Source organism: Ochlerotatus camptorhynchus, unplaced genomic scaffold (assembly GCF_037179485.1).
Source record: "Ochlerotatus camptorhynchus isolate MF236.1 unplaced genomic scaffold, CSIRO-AGI_Acam_v1.1 ptg000060l, whole genome shotgun sequence".
Lineage (NCBI taxonomy): Eukaryota > Metazoa > Arthropoda > Insecta > Diptera > Culicidae > Ochlerotatus > Ochlerotatus camptorhynchus.
This window is the reverse complement of record NW_027040550.1, coordinates 623,093-645,557: the sequence shown is the minus strand read 5'-3', so window position 1 is coordinate 645,557 and position 22,465 is coordinate 623,093. Positions and strand designations below refer to the sequence as shown.

Genomic DNA, 22,465 nt, shown 5'->3' with positions numbered 1-22,465 from the left:
CACTGACATCACAAAATCGGAGGTCGCTTCGAAGATTTGAAAGAAAAATCGTTAAGGAATGGCTCGAGGCTTGCGGACACAAGAAAAGTAGCTGTCGTTTACGGATGGTTGTTCCGCTTGTTTCAAATGTTAACCCAGAAATAGCCTGGCTTTTGGTTCAAATGCCAAAAGTTCATCCAAAGACACCAGGAGCATAAATTAAATTTTATAGCAATTATGCTCCCAACGAAAACATATAAATACTATTATTCAATTGTAACTGGAAGCGTTTGGTACGGGAGGTCCACGCTTTCTTCCTTTCCCTTGATCTCAGGTTGTGAAGTGGTTTCAGATATTCATTTCTGACATCACTTGACTCCTTGAAATCCTCTCTGCGGCACATGCTGCGCAGTTGGCCTGGCCGTTGACAAGAAAAATGACGGATTCGTGAAGCCGTCATTTTCCAGGATGCTTTCAAAGTATTAGCTGCGTTAGTGTGAGATTAGATTAGATTAGATTGGATTAAAAAGTTAATAATCATCGCGATTTTTTTAAAGTTGATGAATTGTTGTTAATGATTTTTTTTTATTGGCGTTGACGGTGACTCTGTAGCTCTTTACTCCTACGGAAAATCCCGTGCGAATTCGCCAGACTGTGCGTGAAACATGGCGGACTTTGTACTATCTCTTCACTCCACCGAAAATTCCCATAAGATACTGTCAATTTTTGCTAGAAGAGACGATTTTTCAACGGTGCCGTTAATTGTTATGTTGCAAAGAGATTTCATGATTTGTTTTAATTTAAATAAAATCTAGAAAATGAAGCGATCCAAACCAGGGTTACTTCCACTCAGTTGCTATAAAAAAATGTTTTTCGGAATTATGAAATCATGAAATAGTATAATGCTAATTAGAACTTGTAAGTTACAAGAAGAGATCATGAAATATATGTTTAACACATAAAATCTGTCAATATTGATTTCAGTACGTCACAATCAGCGATTTTATGACTCGTGAGCGCTCACTCTGAGTGAACGCTCACGAATCATAAGATCGCTGATTGTGACGCTCTGAAAGCGAAATTGACAGGTTTTATGAGTCAAACACATACTTTACACCGTCTTCTTGTTACTTACTAGTACAACATATCATTATAACATCTAATGATTGCATACTCCTGAAAAATATTTTTTTATAGTAAGTGAGTGGAAGCAACCCTGATCCAAACAGATAAAAGGGATAAATATTTACTGTTTAAAAGCATTGTGTGTGTGTAGGAGGCTCCATAGGCAATTATAAGATCAAACGCTTCAGACAAACATTAAATATTTCTCACTGTAAAACATCGTTGAGTGCACTGAGACGGGCAATACTCGCAACAGATGGCGGTAGTGCGTAAACGTCAATCGCAAGGGAATTGACTGTACGCGCCACAGGTGGCGGTACTATCATCTAAGGAACCCCTAAATTGATCGTTAAATGCACGTTCGATGAACAGCTTGCGAGTGTTAAGTCTGTTTGTATGTGCTTCTATCGTACCACAACTATAGGAGCGTTTACCTTTGTAGCATTATGCTCTGGTTCCATTCAAGTAAAAACTATGTGTGTACTTACTAAAGATTTAAAGCTCTTGTTCCATCAAGCAATAGTCCAAGTTATAATCACTTCCCTAATGAAATCTCCTCTTTGAATTGAACGGGAAACCAACCAAAACGGATCCAGCTTATGTTGTATTGAAAACCAATCCTCAATTCCCACGTGCACATAATAGTTCAAGCTGTTCTTCTATCCGACTCTTTGTTCGACAGCTCCGACCGGGCACATACGGTTCGTGTATTCATATGTTATTTAATAGAGCCTAGATACCTACAACGGCAACAACAACACTCCGGCAGATGACAAATTCCAGAGTTGCTTTTCGCTTGGTTTATCCTTTTCTTCCGGTCCTACTGTTGTATTTATACGTAGCCAAGCAAGTGAAAGGGGGGAACACAAAAGCACACACCCGCCAATTCAACCAAATGCTATTATGCGACCGAACAACGACACGGCGCGGTTCGGGTTAAAACATATAGGCTCATAACATAAACAGCGAGAAGCGATAAATTAAATTTCCAAAATGAATGACATCGTTAATACTGGGGAAGACAATGAACGTTTTATGGACGGTTTGGGTTCCACCATTCTTCGAATCCCCATCAACTTCCGGTATTTACAGACGTCGTCGTTTCAAGTTGAAGTTGAGGAGGTGCTTTTGCAACACACTGGAATTTCTAAAAAAAAAATTGATTCATCCCAATTGCATCCAGTCACGTGCGGAAGAGGTTTTCAACAACATCAAACCGCATGGCAGCCAGCAGTGTTTCCCCCACCAGTGGAAGTTGCGAACTGAATGGTATCCAATTGGAACGTCTTTCCCACGTACATATTCTATTCTCTCCTCGACTAAAGGTAGGTTACCTACCTACATGTGATCCACGGATGTAAGACCGAAATGTCACCCTCCTATTCGTCGTCGTCATCGTCGCTGTTGTTGTTGTTGTTGATGGAAAATTTAATTTTGAGCATAAAACAAATTCAATAAACAAAACACCTGCGGGAGTCCTTTTACTGGCACGACGAGCGGGGGTGCACGCTTTCAAAATCCCCTCCTACCAGCAACGGTGTTTGTGATTACATGAAGAGCGCGTTTTAGCTTCGCTTTGATTCCATCACAACTCATCCTCCACTCGTTCATTTCCTTCATCCTGCGCTGCTGTGATCCGTTTTGCCTTTGATAATTTCATCATGGCCCCGCCGCGCCGCCACTGGTAGTCATTTGCGAATGATGAACTTTCCAACCAGGCCACGCTTCGTCGGTGTGTCTGTGAATGACAGCACGCTGTGAAGAAAGGGCTGAGCAGTTCCAGGCCAAAGAGCGAAACAATTAACAAATTTTAGATTTTACCTCTCAGAATTCCACGAAACTTGACATTTACTGGCTCATTTACTTGTGTGCAATTCGTACGAAATGTTCCACTCGCTTTCTACCCAGAAGTAAGTTAGCTGCACCCAAAAGTAAATAAAAAGACTTCTCTGACGTTTGTGAAATGCACAAGTATTAGTGCAGAACTTTGGGTAAATTATAAGTATTAGTGCAAGAAAACCTTTGAATTCACCCAAAGCTCTGCACTAATACTTGTGCAATTCATAAACGTCAGAGAAGTCTATACTCCTGTTGGGTGGTTTTGCTGCTCCGTTTTTTACAACATTAGAAGGGGAAAAGGAGACAAACTAGTCAAAAGTAGGTAAAGTGAACTGGCTGTTGGGTTCTTTTTTCTAACCGCGATACAACTTTGTATCAGACACCATTTCGACTAGATGATTGAATGAACAATTATCAGCCGAATACGCCATATTGAAATTCTTGATTGCTGTCCCCGTTAAAATTATGCGAGAGTCTAAAGGGCTGAATCCCAGCACAAACTTGTCGGTTCATTGCCCCTAGTGATGAATTGGGCGAGGTTTCATGGAATCCGGAGATGGAAAAATAAAATAGATTCGCCATTTGGCGTGGAACTGCTCGGCTTCGTTCCCGAGAAACCGTTGTCAAGTCACAGAATGAAGAGACCCTGTTGCACTTGTCACGTCTTCCGAGAATCATAAAATAAACCGAAAAGACTCGCAGCAAAACAATTATCCAGTGCGACGTAACTGGATTTATCTTTGCATTCATTGCGAATTTGAGGCTGCATTTCAAATAATTAGGATCGAAAATCTTTCGTGTGAGCGTGGAAGCTGCCTGGCGTCTCCATCCGGAGGTTTTCTGCTCTGAGAAGAGATCTCAATACAATGTAGACGCATGGTTATTCATATCATCATATCGATCCATTTCGTGATTGAATAGATGTTGATCACGCAGAAAAGTTGACCCTGTTCATAATAACAAAATATTTATTTGATGATTAAACTCGAATTCTGTTGGTTTGAATGTCAAATTTTGATTAAAACATTATCATTTTATAAAAAAAATAAGTCGAAAAAAACAAAATTTTGTTGTTTGAAACTGTTCTATTGGCCTAAAATAACAAATGTATGCTGATCACAATACCACTTAAAATTAAATAATTGTAACGGTTTGATAGGGGAAATGGATGTCGGCCTAAATTCCCCTAATTTGGGCCCATACATAAATTCAGCAATCGACTAAATTTTCAATAGCGACCAAAAATATCCATTAGTACCGTTCCAATAACGCGTTCATCTAGATAAAATTAATAAATAGCAGATTTTCAGCGATGGGCCCAATCTTAGATCCATAGGCCTACATTAGAGCCAGTTCCCCTATAAACAAATTTTACGATTTTTAATGAAGTAACCAAATTTTCCTCATGCATTTTTTTTTTAGTTCAGTGTTTGCTTTGATTTGCACAAAGAACAATGTTCGCGACGGAAGGGGTTCTAGTGAAGCAAGCCTTGTTATATGTTATTAGGAATATGACCATATCATATTACCACCGACAAACCGACATGACACTTAAACTTAACTCTTGATCGAGAATCCATAACGGCCGATTCAAATGTGTAGCGATCCCATCTGTCATAACCATAGAAATGTTTTATCTAGATAAAAATAATTTTTCCGAAATAGATTAGACACGAACCAACTCATGAATTTTGTACGAGTGTTCGTGACTAGGATAAATATTTTCCGCGAACATGGCGGCAGATGTCAGTTTTGTGCATTGATCAGAAATTTCTTAGTAATTTGTATGATCATTCATGTCGGTTTGTCGGTGATATTACTGCACAGATCACATGTTTCCAACTGATATTGAACAACATCGCCAGGCTTTTACTAGAAGCAAGACGAGACATTGAGCTTTAAATTTGATAAGTTGAACAATGCTTTGTAAACGAACTTATCTGAATAATACACTTTTATTGAATACAGCAACAATTTCGTATTATTCACGCTCTAGAACGCAAATTCAAGCTGAACATTGCATTAGGTCCTAAGTAACATTGACAGATTCTCTTCATCGATTTTCTCTTTGTATTCCCACGGCCATGTTTTTCCCAGGCATTTTCAGCACACAGATCGATAAAAGAAGCTTTTATCTAGCATCTAATACGACAATAGAGCCTCTAATAGAGCTAATAAACTATAGAGGTAGAATAGCGCTGCCGTCGCTGTCGAAACATCTTTTCCTTACATCTAATAGGGACACAACTGTCAAAGCGAGAAAAATTTTTTACATGAGACCAATGTTACCTCTTCACCTCTCCAATTCCAAGGAAAGGATGCTCGGTTATTTTTTAAACTAGATCATAACATTCATTGTCGTGAGATTAATTAGGCGTACTATTTAAATTAATTAGGCGTAGAACATAAATAAAAAATGGGTTGAGCTTGAGATTGAACTCACGATCTTCTGTTTGGAAAGCGGAAACGGTAACCAGTTCTGATACTGATTTCGTCTTATTGATCGACTGAACCAGTGTTGTGGAATAATGAATCTAATACGTCGTTTATGAAGCATTTACAAGGCATGTGATTAAAACATGGACGCATAGTGGTATAAGAGCTATTATGCTGACTGTATCCACCTTTATTCAGCAATATTGTAAAGCAATGGAATGAAATCTAATAATGGAGCTAGAAAACGCGTCCACATGTGCAACCTGTGCACGACACAGGTGTAAACTTTTAAAAAAAATGCGTTTAGATTTTTATAGATTTTATGGTCACATTATAGCTGTACTTCTTTACTCCAGACCACAAGTGACCATGAATACACTATTTTATAGTATGGTTCAATTAAATCTTCGACCTTGGTTTGCTTCAAAAAGGGTTAAATTCAGCCTAATGCATTGATTTCTAAGCATGTCAATATCACTACCATGACAAAACTCGTTAAATCAGGCATAACATTTGATAACGGCACAAAGGGTTGATGCATATATTATGTCACGTTCTAAGGGGGGAGGGGGGGGGGTCTAAGATTTTGTGACAAGCAATGCATTAGGTACAGGAAAAACGTAACGATAGGGGGGAAGAGGGGGTAATTTTTTTGCTCGATTTAGCGTGGCATAATTAATGCATGGGCCCAAAAACAAACTTTCTAAGGCCCTTTACACGCGAACCAAAGTACGTCCACGCAAACCAATACCACTTTCGGAAAGGTGATAGTTGCCCCTATCCGATGATGTTGTTGATTTGTGTGGGCGTACTTTGGTTCGCGGGTAAAGGGCCTTAGAAAGTTTGTTTACAAATCGATATCGGAGATTAAGATTGAAGTTTGTTTTGATAGTAACACTGCTCATTCGCAGCCAGTTTCTGTTTGTTTTAGTCCATTCAAAGTCACTTCACTGAAGTTATTCGTGTACCTCTGTAAACTCTAGTTTTGTGAATTTACGTGGAAAGTGGAAATCAGTTGATTCGTGTTGACTTTATTTAGTTTTACAGTATATTTGGTGTTGTGAAATTGCCAGTCATCCATAGAATTTTCTGTTTGTTGTGCTAGTGGTGTTGCAAAAACCACCTTTCGATCGTTCGTCTAACATTCGACGCGCCACCTACATCTGGATTTAGTAATCTGCTTATTGGGCATTTTACGCGTATTTGGCATTAATTCCGTTCAACGAAATGACCAGTACAAGTGCGTGCGACCGCTGTGCCAAAACAGTGAAACCGGACGAAGACCACATCGAATGTATGGGGTTCTGCGACCAAGTGTATCATGTGAGATGCATTAACTTGAACTTGCCGTTCGTCAGGATTCTTCGCGAGAAAATCAATTTGTTCTGGATGTGTGATGAATGTAGCAAGTTGATGAAGTACGCCCGATTCAGAAACACTGTTTCATCCCTCGGTAACGTAATTTCGACGGTGATAGGTAGTCAGCTGACCGGCTTATCCGAGCTGAAAACCGAAATGGCCAAAAACAACAATCAGGTCGCTCAACTCACTCACATAGTTAATGCTGCTACCCCAGGTACATCTGCTAGACCGAATCATGATCACCCCTCAAAACGCCGTCGAGGTGATACGGAAACACCGACTAAACCGACTACTGGAACAAGAGTCATTGGAACTAGCGATACGCTCGCTGTCAATGCTCCATGAAGCCTGTTTTGGGTTTACCTTTCCCGGTTTCACCCCAGTGTTAAGAGAGATGTGGTTGAGAAACTTGTTCGTGATGGACTGCGAACGACTGAACCAGTTAAAGTCGTCTCTTTAGTGAAAAAAGGCACCGACCCACTATCGATGAACTTCATCTCCTACAAGGTCGGCATTCCAATGAAACTAAAAGAGAACGCTTTGAACCCTGAAACTTGGCCACAGGGGATTGTATACAGAGAATTCGAGGATACTCAGGCGAAAAACAATGTGTGGCTACCTCCTGATATCCCAGCACTCCCTGCTGTTCCAGAGACTATTCCGGGTGGCTCTCCAACGGGCACACCGTTTGGGACACCAGCACCTCTCGATATGCCAGCCCCTTTAGGTACACCCAGTATAACAGTCACCGTAGAAAGTCTGATGGAAGCCCCCGATCGCCCCAACACAGCGAATTTTCGATGATACCCTCTGAAAATCTATTGAGGCAAATTACTTCTCAACCAGGACGCAACGTAGAAAGCATTTTGGGAGTCCCCAGTTCCTCTAAATCAGTCGCGCCTATTGCAGCCAGCGTTCATCCAAGTCGTCCTGGCCCTGAGTTTAGATGTGGATTGAGGGTCTCCCAGCTTGCTATATTAGGCAAGTACACACTTACTAGCGAACTTTCACTGCCTGATGATGATCATAACTCCAGTGCCTTCAACTCACCTCAAACATCTGCCAGTCGGCAACATGGAGCCACCACAGTCAACTGCACTCCGGGACGCATTCTTGCCGTCCGCCCTGAGGAAGCCCCTATTCCACTCATCGCAGTCGAGCCCCTCCTGCCAGCAACCAGCAGTCGTCCCGGCCCTGCGTTTGAGATGGGAGAAGGGGTCTTCCACATTCCTGTTATTGGCAAGTATGATCAACCGACGAATATATTATCGCCTGAAAATATCTTGGTTTCCAGCGGCCCTACTCGAACATCCTTCCTCCGTCAAGTGACATCTACCAGCTCCCAAATGCAACAACACGCTGAACCTTCTGTTGTTCCCGAACAGCGGACGTCGGACATAAGGATTTACTATCAGAACGTTGGTGGTATGAACGGCCTCGTGGAAGATTATCATCTGGCCGTCATGGATCACTGCTACGACATTTTAGTTTTGACCGAAACATGGCTCAATTATCGAACCATTTCAAACTATGTCTTTGGTGCTGGCTACGAAATATTTCGCTGCGATCGAAACACGAATAATAGTAGGAAAACTACTGGGGGAGGCGTCCTTATCGCAGTTAATTCCAAGCTGAAAGCAGAAGTTATCGAGGACGATTCCTGGAACAGGGTTGAACAAATGTGGGTGGCTATTCAACTTGGTGATCGTCAATTGCTTCTCTGTGCAGTGCACATTCCTCCAGATCGAACCCGTGACTTGGAGCTTATTGACGCACATTGTCGATCCGTCTTGGCCGCTTCAGACAAAGCAGGCCCTTCCGACGAAGTTATTGTTCTTGGCGATTTTAACCTACCGGACATTGCATGGACTCCAACCCATAGTGGTTTCTTTTGTCCTGATCACGAGCGTTCATCTTTCCACGTAGGAACCATCCAGCTCCTGGACAGTTATAGTACCGCAATTCTGTCACAAATCAATGGCCTGTTGAATGAAAACAACCGCACCCTGGATCTCTGCTTTGTGAGTGCTCGTGATCAGCGAATCCAAACACATAAAGCAACCAACGATACAGACAAAACGGTTGCTACGACTACCATGACAAACTCGCTCTGTAACAAAGCTCGATCCGAGTGGTAGAAGGATAATGATATATTGCTTGCCTGCTTTGTTGCAATATATACGGATGAGGACATAGCTTGATATGAATCGGGAAAAGACATAACAAAAAAATTCCCATTAACACACGTGTATCATCTTCGGCTTTACTTCGTGAAGCAGCTTGCCAACAATTTGCTCGTTTCCTTCTACCGCCCCGAATGAGTTGTGTCGCACGGGCTGCTTGTCATGAAAAAGAACGGTGAAGATTATATCATTATTGCTTTCCACTTCTGACATAGCGTTATTATTCGGTTCGTTGATCGCTTGTTATTTTGTCATTTGGAGATATTTTTGATTCCTTGCTCGTGATACAGCTCCTTTCCTCTCCACGGCACCCGAACCTTTAGTCAAGGTAGTGCATCATCACCCTGCTTTAGTTATCGTGATCGAAAATAATATTGTCCATGATTTCACCAGCACTCCAAACGCTGTGTCATATGACTTCCGTAGAGCTGACCATTGCAGTATCGTCCATGTGCTGTCTAATCTAGATTGGGAGCATATTCTAGATCCTGTAGACGTCAACATTGCTGCACAAACCTTTTCTCACGTCTTGGCATATGTCATTGACAGACACGTTTCCAAAAAGATCATCCATATCGACTCTCGCGTCCCGTGGATGACGAAAGATCTTCGCTCGTTGAAAAGAACTAAGAAGGCTGCTCTCAGAAGATTTACTAAACTCCGCACACTGCCACTGAAATGCTACTATGTCAGACTCAACCACGAGTATAAGCGGTTAAGTCGTCTCTGTTTTCAACGCTATCAAAGGAGGATTCAACGGCGGCTAAAATCACACCCGAAATCCTTCTGGAACTTCGTAAATGAGCAACGCAGGGAAGTCGGCTTACCCTCTTCCATGATTTTTAATGGTGAAACTGCTGGAAATCAACAAGACATTTGCAACCTGTTCTCAGCCAAATTTGCTAGTGTGTTTGAAGCCGAGCAACTCTCCGCTAATATCATTACTTCCGCGGCCAGTAATGTTCCTTTGATCAACCAAACGCTCAGCATGGTCGAAGCCACTACAGATACGATTTCTAGAGCAGCATCTAAACTTAAGACTTCAACTAAGGCTGGACCCGATGGTGTTCCGTCGATTATTCTTAAAAAGAACATCACTTGTCTTTTAGATCCACTGCGCCGCATATTCCAGCTCTCTCTTTTCAGCGGCATCTTTCCGTCTTGCTGTAAGACTGCGGATATGTTTCCTGTTCATAAAAAGGGAAGCAAACGCGACGTAAACAACTACCGGGGAATCACATCGCTAAGTGCTGTATCAAAACTTTTTGAATTGGTTGTCATAGAGTCCCTAAATGCGCATTGCAGGCAATATCTAAGTACAGATCAACACGGATTCATAACTGGGCGTTCCACAACTACGAACCTGCTGTGCCTAACGTCTTACATCACAGACAGTTTGATTGCTCGGACCCAAACGGACGTTATCTACACAGATCTTACGGCAGCCTTCGATAAGCTGAACCACGAAATTGCGATCGCTAAGCTATCAAGCTAGGGATCGGTGGAAATCTTTTGAGATGGTTTCGTTCATACCTCACGGAGCGCCAATTGACAGTAACCTTGGGTACTTGTCGCTCAGCAAGCTTCTGCGCAAAGTCCGGTATACCTCAGGGCAGCCATCTGGGACCATTGGTATTTCTCCTCTACTTCGACGACGTTCACCATGTTATCACAGAGCCACGATTATCGTTTGCAGACGATCTGAAAGTTTTTCTGCGCATCCGCTCACTCGCCGACTGCCGTTCTCTCCAAAATCAGATTGACATCTTTGCTGACTGGTGTAGTCTAAACCGACTGGTGGTCAACCCAGCTAAGTGTACAGTTATTACTTTCTCACGCAAGAAACAACCGATTATTTTCAACTACAAACTACTAGGCACGACTATCGAACGGGTGCACTGCGTGAAAGACTTAGGCGTTTTTCTAGACTCAAAGCTGACATACTCACACCATATATCGTATGTCGTCGACAAAGCGTCCAGAACACTTGGCTTTGTCTTCAAGATTACTAAGAACTTCACGGACATTTACTGCTTGAAATCGCTCTATTGCTCTCTCGTACGATCTACGTTGGAATACTGCTCTGCTGTCTGGAGCCCGAACTATAATAATGGGGCCGAGCGAATTGAATCTGTTCAACGACGTTTTCTTCGCTTCGCGCTCCGTAAGCTGCCTTGGAGATACCCACTTCGTCTTCCAAGCTACGAGAATCGCTGCCAATTGATCAATATCGAGCCCTTACGTATCCGAAGAGATGTTTTCAGAGCCTTAACCGTCGCCGATACTCTGCAAGGAAGAATTGACTGCGAAGCAATTCTGCAACATGTTCATTAATGTTCAACCTCGATCACTACGCAACAGTCTTATGCTGAGACTTCCACTTCTTCGAACTAATTATAGCATAGGGAGCGCTATTTACGGCTTGCAGCTAGTGTTCAACCGAGTAGCGTCGATGTTCGATTTCCACTTGACACGGAATATGCTTCGCCGAAGATTCTCTGCCTTTTTTGCTGACCGAAGGCGCTTGATACCCAACAGCTAAGTGTAAAATTTAAGACTTATAAATTTTTAGTAACTTGACAATGCTTTCCAAGTTATTTTCGTTTGTAACTGTAGTAACTGTAGTATATGTATGTCGTCTGTATAATCTGTACTTTTTTACAACACATCATTGGGACTATTTCTAGTCTGTTGATGCAACCATAACAAATAAACAAATAAACAAATAAACAATAAACAAATGCTTTTGTGCCGTTATCAAATGTTATGCCTGAAATAGTGCACCTAAAAGCGAACTCTTTTGAGTGGCAGGTGGCAAGTCTGTGAATGGCCAAATGCCAAGCAGACCTTCTATCACCTCTTGAAACATACCACAAATTTTACACACTATATGGCAGTTTGCACCACTAGTTGTAATTGAAGTTTTCGGCAGTCACGCGTCAAACGGGAGCAACACGGAAACAGCAGTTTGGAACGCTTTGGACGTTTTTTTTTTAGTAAAAAATATCTGACACCAAAATACCCTCCAAATCTCGATTAGAGCCGTATTTCCGGAGATAAATCGATTTAAAGATTTCCATACCCACCAGCCTGAAAAAATGTAGGTAGGAACATTTTTTATTAGAAAAAAATAACTGACACCAAAATACCCTCCACCAGCCGGAAAAAATGTGGGTTGGGACTTTTTTTTTTTAGAAAATATATCTGACCCCAAAATACCCTCCAAATCTTGATTAGAGCCGTATTTCCGGATATAAATTGATTTAAAGATTTCCATACCTGAAAAAATGTGAGTTGGGGCATTTTTTTAGTAAAAAATATCTGAAACCAAAATACCCTCCAAATCATGATTAGAGCCGTATTTTCGGAGATAAATTGATTTAAAGATTTCCATACCCACCAGCCGGAAAAAATGTGGGTTGGGACATTTAAAAAAAAAATCTGACACCAAAATACCCTCCAAATCTCGATTAGAACCGTATTTCGGGAGATAAATCGATTTAAAGATTTTCATACCCGCCATCCGGAAAAAATGTGGCGCTAGGCACAGACGCTTCTACTTTTTTACATTAAATAGATAAACATTTCAAAAGGTCCTATCTGCATTGATAGCTTCTCTTCATCGACTTTCTCTTTCGTCAAAAACTCAGCTGCAAAACCATTCCCTGTTGTATTTGACGGTTTGGACGCTAGATAAGAACCTCCTTTATCAAACTATGTGGTAGAATTAGTGCGAAATCTGTTTGCATAGCAGTGGTTATGAAAAGAGAAAGTCGATGAAGAGAATCGATCGATGCAGATAGGACCATTTGAAATGTTCATCAAGATTTGCTTCCAAAAGCAAAACTAATCAAATTCAATGGATGAAAACAGTGGTGCCAATTCAATTGATAATCATTTTGATTTAAAGGTGTTATACAGTACATATTTTTCAACGACAAATCACTTTGTTTCAAAACGCAAAATAACTTGCAAATCAATGATAAATCACTTCGATTCGTAGTGCCGCATAACAGACTAAGTCAAGTGCAAGAACATTTGGATTAGATGTGACAACTTTTTACCGTGTAATAAACCTCCGATAGTTGATTCCTGACGAATGTGGGCGTCTAGAGTGGAATACCTGTATAGAGAATGAGAGAAGGATTATTAATTTTCATTTAATTCTACTAGAGTCGGTGTATAATGAGTCACGCCAAGAGTGAAGCCAAGTCTACCTATTGAACTGTCAAACCGGCTACCTATCGTGCAAAATAAATAAACATTACGATGCTATGAAAGGTCCACGAAAGGTATTGCAATAAAATATAAAATATAATCGAAGAAATGAGCATAAACACGCAGTGAGCGTTAAATTGTCATGGGATACGCTCGAAAATGATTAGTAATAACAATTTCTACTATTTTTTGTTAAGATAATTTGACAAAATCACTGATATAATGATTTACTACAGCCGCAATATTTTTTCTCTCGCTAGAAGTCATTTGAAGTTGTTGTAGAAGTCCTCTGTTGCCAAGTGAAAAGAATGGGAATCTTCCGAAAACCGTGATGCGAGTTCAACTGTTTTTCTCTTGGCGTGACTCATTATACACCGACTCTAAATTCTACCATCTTAATTGCTTATCCTTGATCGATACGCGTTAAGGCAGTGGAATTAAATGGAAATTACTAATCCTTCTCTCTTTGATTATTGATTATACCAGTAGTCCATTAGCTTTATTTCACCAATGAAGCAAATTCCCAGCAGCTGGAGCAAACAACATCTCCCATCTCAGCTGCTTTCCGCTTTTTATAGCCCGTTCGAAGCTTAAGAGCTGAAAGATTGCTCCTCCCCCATCATAATCATAACATTCAATAATAATTTCCACGCACACTTTGTACCGTAAAACCCGTCGACACAAGAAGAGGGAGGGGGAGAGAAAGAGTGGACGCGAAGATGAGACCATCATTTCTCCATCTTGGCATCGAATCTTCCACCGGCGCGCTCCATCAAACCCATCCAAAGCCAACCAACGATGATTGTTTGTCGTCCGGTGTTGGGCGATGATGCACGAGACTTCCACGCAGAAAGTCTCACCCATCGAAAGAAAACAAAGCTCTTTAAATGAAAGCATCGTTAAGTACAGCTGATGCCCCGTCGTCCGACGTCGTCGTCGTCGGCGTCGTCATCATCGTGTTTTCTACCATTCCTGAAGATAGTTCATATTTTATGTTGTAGACTCGCAGACACCAGAATGAACCCTGATGGAGCTTCGACGAGAGTAACAGATGCAAAAGTTCGTTAGTTGGTTCGTTGGACGCATTTTAATACCTAGATGTCAGTGAGTTTTTGGAATAAGTAACTTAAGATTGTCATCCGTGTTGGTTTGATGGCAAAACCAATTCAATTATGAGAGTTTACACAGAGAACCAACAGACGATGCTTAGGACTAGCTATCATCCTCAATGTGTAAAACTAAAGCCCTATAGTTAAAGTCGAGTTGGGCGATTCTATCTAAGATGCAGGAAAAATATTGCTTTGCAGTGGTGTTGAGTACTTGGCACTGATGAAGTCTGCAAGTAGTAGACGAAATACGTGTATCTGTCAAAATATAAGCAATTCTAGATAGATCTGCAATTAGGGCATAACAGCCATTGTAAACAATGACTTCAATCGTTGATTTCTAGGAATTCAAGGCATGCCTACACAAACCATCATATCCATCGAGTAGGAGAAGTCTTCCCCTACTCGATGGTGATGTCGATTTGCCACAGAGAGCCATGACTTTTGAGAAATATTTGACAGAAGTCATTGTTTACAAAAGCTGTTACGCCCTAATTCCAGCTCTATCCTATTGGTCCCAAGCAAATCGATTAAAGTACCCCATTCTTGTCGAAATTCTACTACTACACAATGTTTGTTTTGATTCGCTATGAAAGTTTGACAGATAAAATGAGGGGTTAGTGGATTTTCCCATGTTTCGAGGGGTGAATCGATTAGCTTGGGACCGAAGAGAGTGTTCACCGGTTGGTTTTACTGCAAATTGTAAACAAACTCGGTCGCTGTCCCATACAAAAATCCAAAATGGCTGAATCATTAATTTGACACATTAGGCCACCAATATGTAGTCACCTTGGGCAATACCAGCGCTGGCCGCGTTAAGTTTTCAGGTTTTTTGACAGTTAGCCTTTAAGGCTGGCGCACAAATCATTAGTTTCCGGGTTTTTTGACAGATTGCATGGACTAACTGTCAAAAAACCTGAAAACTTATCCATTGTGCGTCTGAATAATTATTCATTTAGAATGCAGATCAGGACCACCATGTATTAGGTATACACGCTATTTCAAAACTACCCAAATTTGGGTAGAATCCACCCAGATCGGCAAAACTGAACCTACCCAAAAATGGCTAAGCAATGTTGTTAAATGTTGACAAATGAACAAAGTCGATCGGATTCATATCGATGTTGTCCATTTGTCAACTTGTCACTCCCAACATAGTTTACCCATTTTTGGGTAGGTTCAGTTTTGACCGATCTGGGAGGATTCTTCCCAAATTTGGGCAGTTTTGAAATAGCGTTACATAATATTTGAACGGGCTTTAAGTATAGTCGCAATATTCATAGTCTGGCGGATAGAATTACAATCTATCAAAAAGCGGAACCAATTCAATATATTGTAGACCAACAATTGAAAAAGTCCTATCAACTTTTATAAACAAAACGTCGATTATTCTTTCCTCGACAATCGAACGCAATTTACCGGCATCATCGGATAGGGGAATCTTTCCCCAACCCAAAGATAGTGTTAGTTTGCGTAGGCGAGCCTTGAATCACGAGAAAACGGTTTCCGAAGTTTTGTTCGCAATAGCAGAGCTGGTAGCGATCACTGCTGTCAAAAATAGTGATTTTAGTGACCATGTTATAGAAATAAGTGACTAAATAGTGACTTATAGTTGTAAAAATAGTGACTGAAAAGTGACCTAAGAGAAAATAAATGATTTATGTTTTAGACTTATTCAATAAGTATCTCATTAACACTTATGTACGATATGAACCTTTAAAGCGAAAGATTCAATAGAAAGATTATGGCCAAACCCATGGTATTAGTCAGGGTGTCTACTAACTGCTAAAACCTGGAAAACAGGGAATCCTCAGGAAATTTTATTTTTGCTTAAACTACCTGGGAGGCTCAGAGAATTTAATAATTTTCTTACTAAGGATATTTAAAAGAAAAGAAAGAATTTTAAAATTCAAGCATTTAAATTTTCTTGTTATTTCCATTCACACTTTGAACTTTATAGACAGTGGACTAATCTTCAGTAACAAATAAATTAAAAAAAAAACAGAGGCTTGAAATGTGTTTCTTTTTGTTTTTTTTTTTTTTTTTTGAACATGCATATTTGCTAGAAATTTTAAATTTGAACTAGTTCTGCACTTCAAAGCTATATTACATAAAGAAATTTTCAAAAATCTGAACTCAAAATCCATGCACAGTTTTATAAGCTCGTGGAATTTTACTATAATTTCTAAGGACCTTATTTCAAGGAAGCCCTGGGAAATTTTTTTCCAGAAAAACATCAAATGCAATCAGCTTTTAATGTAGTTCTGAGGAATTTTAGATTTCTTGTGAAGCCTGATAGTTTTGAGTAGAATTTCAAGAAACCCTGATGTTTAATGAAATCTCTGAAAATTTCTGAGGAGCACAACTCCATCAGAGAAAAATTCCAAGGGTCTTCTGAGGATAATTTTGTGTCTGTGCGGGAAAATTAATCTGGAACGTAAGTACTTGGAATCTTTTTGAAAATACTAAAAGAAGCATTACAATCACATCTGAGAATAACTCCAGAACATCTTCAAAGGAATTCGGAAAATAAATTCAGAAGGATTCGCCAAACAAATAATGAGAAGAAATCTAAGGAATTTGTGAGGAGAAATGCCAATGAATTCTTAGGAGACTTGCAATGTGAGCAGAATACCAAGGGAAATTTTCAGTGGCGTCGCGTCCACATGTGCAACCTGTGCACGACACAGGTGTAAATAATTTAAAAAAATGCGTTTAGATTTTTATAGATTTTATGGTCATTATATCTGTACTTCTTTACTCCAGACCACAATTGACCATGAAAACACTATTTTATAGTGTGGCTCAATTAAATTTTCGACCTTGGTTTGCTTCAAAAAGGATTAAATTCAGTTCGGATGGTCTGACCAGTGCTGTAAATTCTCAAAATCATTTGAACATTTTTGATGAAAATGAGAAAAGTAGCTATTCGCTATCAAAGGAGACCTCCTCCGAATGGGTGATATCAGTTGCTTAGTCATTTGACGAAGGCATGGATCATTCTCATTTGAGAAACGCTATATATCATTCAATTGAGTGTAACCTACACACAAACGGAGCTCTGGTCGACATATCGGCGAAAAAGCTATTTCAAGCCGACACCAACCTGACTTCTATCAAACCCCAACCCGATGTTGACCCGACATTGACCCGACATAAACCCAAAATTGACCCGACAACAACACGACATTGGGTCGACATCGACCTTAAATTAGCCTTACATTGATCCGATATCGGGTCTACTTGTCTGTTCGGGACCATTTTACTGTATTCCTTCCATACTCTACTGTCGTATATCAAATGATACTGAGTGACTCAATTGACAGTGACAATGAGCTTCGAATGAGAAAGGGGCTCTTCAAATTATGGTCATGTGAGAATTCGTTTACACAGAATTGATTGAATGGTTGTATTGGTTCATCTTCAATCGAATGATATGAAAATTTACAGCACTGGGTCTGACTAATCCCTAATGCATTGATTTCTGAGCATGTCGATATCACTACCATGACCAAACTCGTTAAATAGTACTCCTAAAAGCGAGCTTTTTTGAGTGGCGGGTGGCAAGATTGTGAATGGTCAAATGCCTGATGTAATCCAAGCCTCTTGAAACACACCACAAATTTTCCACAATACATGGCGGATTGCACCACTAGTTGTAATTGAAACTTTCAGCAGTCACGCGTCAAACGGGAGCAACACGGAAACAGCAGTCTGGTACGCATTGGACGTGTATCATACTTGCAGACCGGTTTGAATGGATGAGTTTAAATTAGAATAACATTTGTGATGTATGGGTGCCTAAAACGTGCATTTCTCCGAGCATTTCTCGTTGTGCACTTAGATATCTGATTGCAGGCAAAGAGAGTAAAGGAGAAAGAGAGCGTAAAAGCTCGCTCTCACTCTCTTGTCAATTGTAAATCTCTCAATTGGGTTCTTTAAGGGTATTGAGGTAAATGCATATCCGCAATTTGCATTAAAAATGGAACCCAAACCCAAAATTTCATCGATTTTGGTACACTGGAACTATTTAAAATAAGTACGATTATATTTGCAAAAATCACCTTATTAGCGCCCCTCGGTGTCACTTTGTATGGGAGCGAGCTGTCAGTTTGTTAGTGTAGTGTCAAACAGTGAAGTTATTATTTTGCTTTAAATCTTGATTTAAAAATCGCGATGCAAGTGTGTGGGTTCGAAAAAAATATCGCTGTGCTACGAAAACGAAGCTCTTTCAGATGATGTATAAAAACGATACATTTTTCAAAATTAAAGAACCCAATTACCGATAGTTGCGCCGGTGCGCGTGCCAAAACTTATGAGCTTCCCCTGGTTCATTCTTACTTACTTATAGCGAATTCGTTTATTATCGGGGTTAACACCAGTTCCAACCCAGTGCGAAACCGAACTTTTTGTCAGTGTGAACCTCAACCTGAGCTAGGTTTTAAAAACAAACGAGCAAACTGACGTTTGTCAGAATTCAAACAGACCCAATCTTGATACCCGATCCAGGTTGGAACTGAATAATAAACGAATTCGCTATTACTTAAGGGTCCTGTGCACCACAAGCGGTGCAAAGGGCCAACGTGACAGACTTCCATCCTGGGCGGCTGCTCGCTTTTGCCTTGCCTGACCTTGGGCCCAGGTCAGATTCCTATCGACTTGCTTAATTTCCTTATTGAGGCTCCGCCGCCATGAGCCCCTGGGTCTGCCTCTGCTGCGATGTCCTGCCGGATTCCAATCCAGCGCTTGCTTACAGATTTCGTTTCCGCCCCGTCGAAGTGTGTGGCCGACCCACCTCCACTTTCGCTCTCGAATTTCTGTTGCTATCGGCTTCTGATGACATCGACGATGGAGCTCGGCATTCGAGATCCAGTTGTGAGGCCACCAGGCACGAATTATATACCGCAGGCATCGGTTGCAGCTTTTGAGTGTTCTCCGCTGATACACACCACGTCTCGCTGGCGTATAACAACACAGATTTCACGTTCGAGTTGAAAATTGGGATTTTGGTGCGTTGACTTCCCAAGTAACCAAAAGTTCTGATAAAAGGCTATTTATGGCTTAAGCACCTTGGTTGAAGGTGGTCTATAGAATTCTAAGCAGCCTCATTTTTAAGTCGTTATAAGAACTTGAAAGTTCCGGTACCATAATTGAAGAGCATTCTAAGCAGCCTCTGGCGGAACTTGAACGGAACTTACACCAATTCTATATTGAGTTCGCACTTTTATGAAAATTATTTCTAAAGGCATGTATTAATGTGTATTGATTTATCAGCATTAGTATTAGTAATGGAGCTGTTTGAAGAATTAAACCCAGTCCTTCTGCGTGAGAGTCTCAGCACGAACCACTACCATAGAGGTAACTCTAAGACCACTGGGTCCCGAAGAAAATCATTATTATTTTTGGCTCACTCAGTACCAGAACAACGGTCCCAAGCAGTCCCAAGCTATTTCACTCACCCCTGCATGTTCTGCATGAATCCACACACCCCTGATGTTATCTGTCAAACTTTCATAGCGAATCAAAACAAACATAGTGTAGTAATAGAATTTCAACTAGAATAGGGTACGTTAATCGTTTGCTTGGGACCAATAGGCTACTAAAGTGGTGAGCCAATTTAAAATCGTTAGTTTCGTATTGATTGTTGCCACTACGTCATCTGAAATATATTAAAGTGAGCTGTTGTCCCGCCTATTGTTGGAGTTTTCTGAGCCAGCTGACTGACTTGAGTACGAAACACAACACCTCGATGAATTTAAATTGGTGTTTGCCCACATGGTATTCCATCACACTTGTGGCGCAGTGGCTACCAATCGTAGATCACATGCCGAATACACGGGTTCGAATCCAGCAAAATTACTTTTTTAATTTTTTTTTTTATTTTTGGATAGAATGTTGCATAAATATAAGAATTATGATTTATTTGGGCCACTGATTATTTCATATTTACGTACATTACATTTTGTTACAAAAAAAGATTTGTGCGGATTGCTTCATATGGCTTGAAAGTTCTGTCGGAACTTTATTTGAACTTTATGGAACTTGAAAGTTCTGTCGGAACTTTATTTGAACTTTATGGAACTTGAAAGTTCTGTCGGAACTTTATTTGAACTTTATGGAACTTGAAAGTTCTGTCGGAACTTTATTTGAACTTTATGGAACTTGAAAGTTCTGTCGGAACTTTATTTGAACTTTATGGAACTTGAAAGTTCTGTCGGAACTTTATTTGAACTTTATGGAACTTTATTTGCACTTTATGGAACTTGAAAGTTCTGTCGGAACTTTATTTGAACTTTAGGAACTTGAAAGTTCTGTCGGAACTTTATTTGAACTTTAGGAACTTGAACGTTCTGTCGGAACTTTATTTGAACTTTATGGAACTTGAAAGTTCTGTCGGAACTTTATTTGAACTTTATGGAACTTGAAAGTTCTGTCGGAACTTTATTTGAACTTTAGGAACTTGAAAGTTCTGTTGAAACTTTATTTGCACTTTATGGAACTTGAAAGTTCTGTTGAAACTTTATTTGAACTTTATGGAACTTGAAAGTTCTGTCGGAACTTTATTTGAACTTTATGGAACTTGAAAGTTCTGTCGGAACTTTATTTGAACTTTATGGAACTTGAAAGTTCTGTCGGAACTTTTTTTGAACTTTATGGAACTTGAAAGTTCTGTCGGAACTTTATTTGAACTTTATGGAACTTGAAAGTTCTGTTAGAACTTTATTTGAACTTTATGGAACTTGAAAGTTCTGTTGAAACTTTATTTGAACTTTATGGAACTTGAACGTTCTGTCGGAACTTTATTTGAACTTTATGGAACTTGAACGTTCTGTCGGAACTTTATTTGAACTTTATGGAACTTGAAAGTTCTGTTGGAACTTTATTTGAACTTTATGGAACTTGAAAGTTCTGTTGGAACTTTATTTGAACTTTATGGAACTTGAAAGTTCTGTTGGAACTTTATTTGAACTTTAGGAACTTGAAAGTTCTGTTGGAACTTTATTTGAACTTTATGGAACTTGAAAGTTCTGTTGAAACTTTATTTGAACTTTATGGAACTTGAACGTTCTGTCGGAACTTTATTTGAACTTTATGGAACTTGAAAGTTCTGTCGGAACTTTATTTGAACTTTATGGAACTTGAAAGTTCTGTCGGAACTTTATTTGAACTTTATGGAACTTGGAAGTGTTGAATGCGGAACTTTTGGTTACTTGGGTTATCTGGTTGGATCTCTATACGTTTCGTAAACTCGCAAAAGCAGCCCTAGCCTTCTTGATTCATGCATCATCATCATCATCATCATCAAGATGATAGTTCCTTGAAATGTTACGTTAGGTGGTGATTAATATCGAATTTATGGAGCATCGAAAAAAAAACAAAAACTAATATGTGCACGCTATTTCAAAACTACCCAAATTTGGGTAGAATCCCCCCAGATCGGTCAAAACTGAACCTACCCGAAAATGGGTAAACTAGGTTGGGAGTGACAAGTTGACAAAAAGACAACATCAACATGAATCCGATCGACTTTGTTCATTTGTCAACTTGTGACTCCCAACATAGTTTACCCATTTTTGGGTAGGTTCAGTTTTGACCGATCTGGGGGGATTCTACCCAAATTCGGGTAGTTTTGAAATAGCGTGTGGTGGTAAACTATAACGAACAAAGTTTGGTGCTCAGGTAAACAAATGAGGCACGCGACGCCTCTGGAAATTTTGAAGTTCTTTTCTAGTTTGAGAAACTAGCCGGATGTTCGCAACGTTTCTGAAAATTTCTGGAACTTTTGTGCTCCCGCAATGTTCATGGAATTAGAATAAAATAATCAATATAATTCTATGATTTTCTCTGAGGTTCTCAAGATTTTTTTGAAGTTCATGTAACTTCCCTTAAATAATCGGCACTAATTTAAAACTTCTTCAATAGTCTAGACTTTCCTGTCTAAACGATTATTGAATTTCTTTAAAGTTCTCTAGACTGCCCTGAATTTTCAGTATTTTTTTTTAAGAATCCGCAACTTTACTGAAATGAAATGATATGCCTTGAAGTTTCGAAAATTTCCCTTAAGTATTATAACCATTATAAACGCTCACTAATTTTTCCTGAGCTTATGTATAGTTTACCTGAAGTTCTCTAAATTTGTATAATAACCCGGCAAATTTTCTGATATCTATTTATAATTCCCTGACGCCTCTGCAAATTTGCTTAAGTTAATGGGAT

At 39.9% G+C, this 22,465-nt stretch overlaps 1 protein-coding gene across 1 annotated transcript in view; it reads left to right on the top strand.

Moving 5' to 3' along the window:
* The window catches only part of LOC135717518 (uncharacterized), a 61,703-nt gene extending 54,005 nt beyond the window's left edge, over positions 1-7,698 (top strand). The window contains exon 5 of the mRNA XM_065239651.1: positions 7,651-7,698. Coding sequence (XP_065095723.1) covers positions 7,651-7,698 — 48 coding nt within the window. The remainder of the gene's footprint in view (positions 1-7,650) is intronic.
* The last annotated feature ends 14,767 nt before the right edge of the window (positions 7,699-22,465 follow it).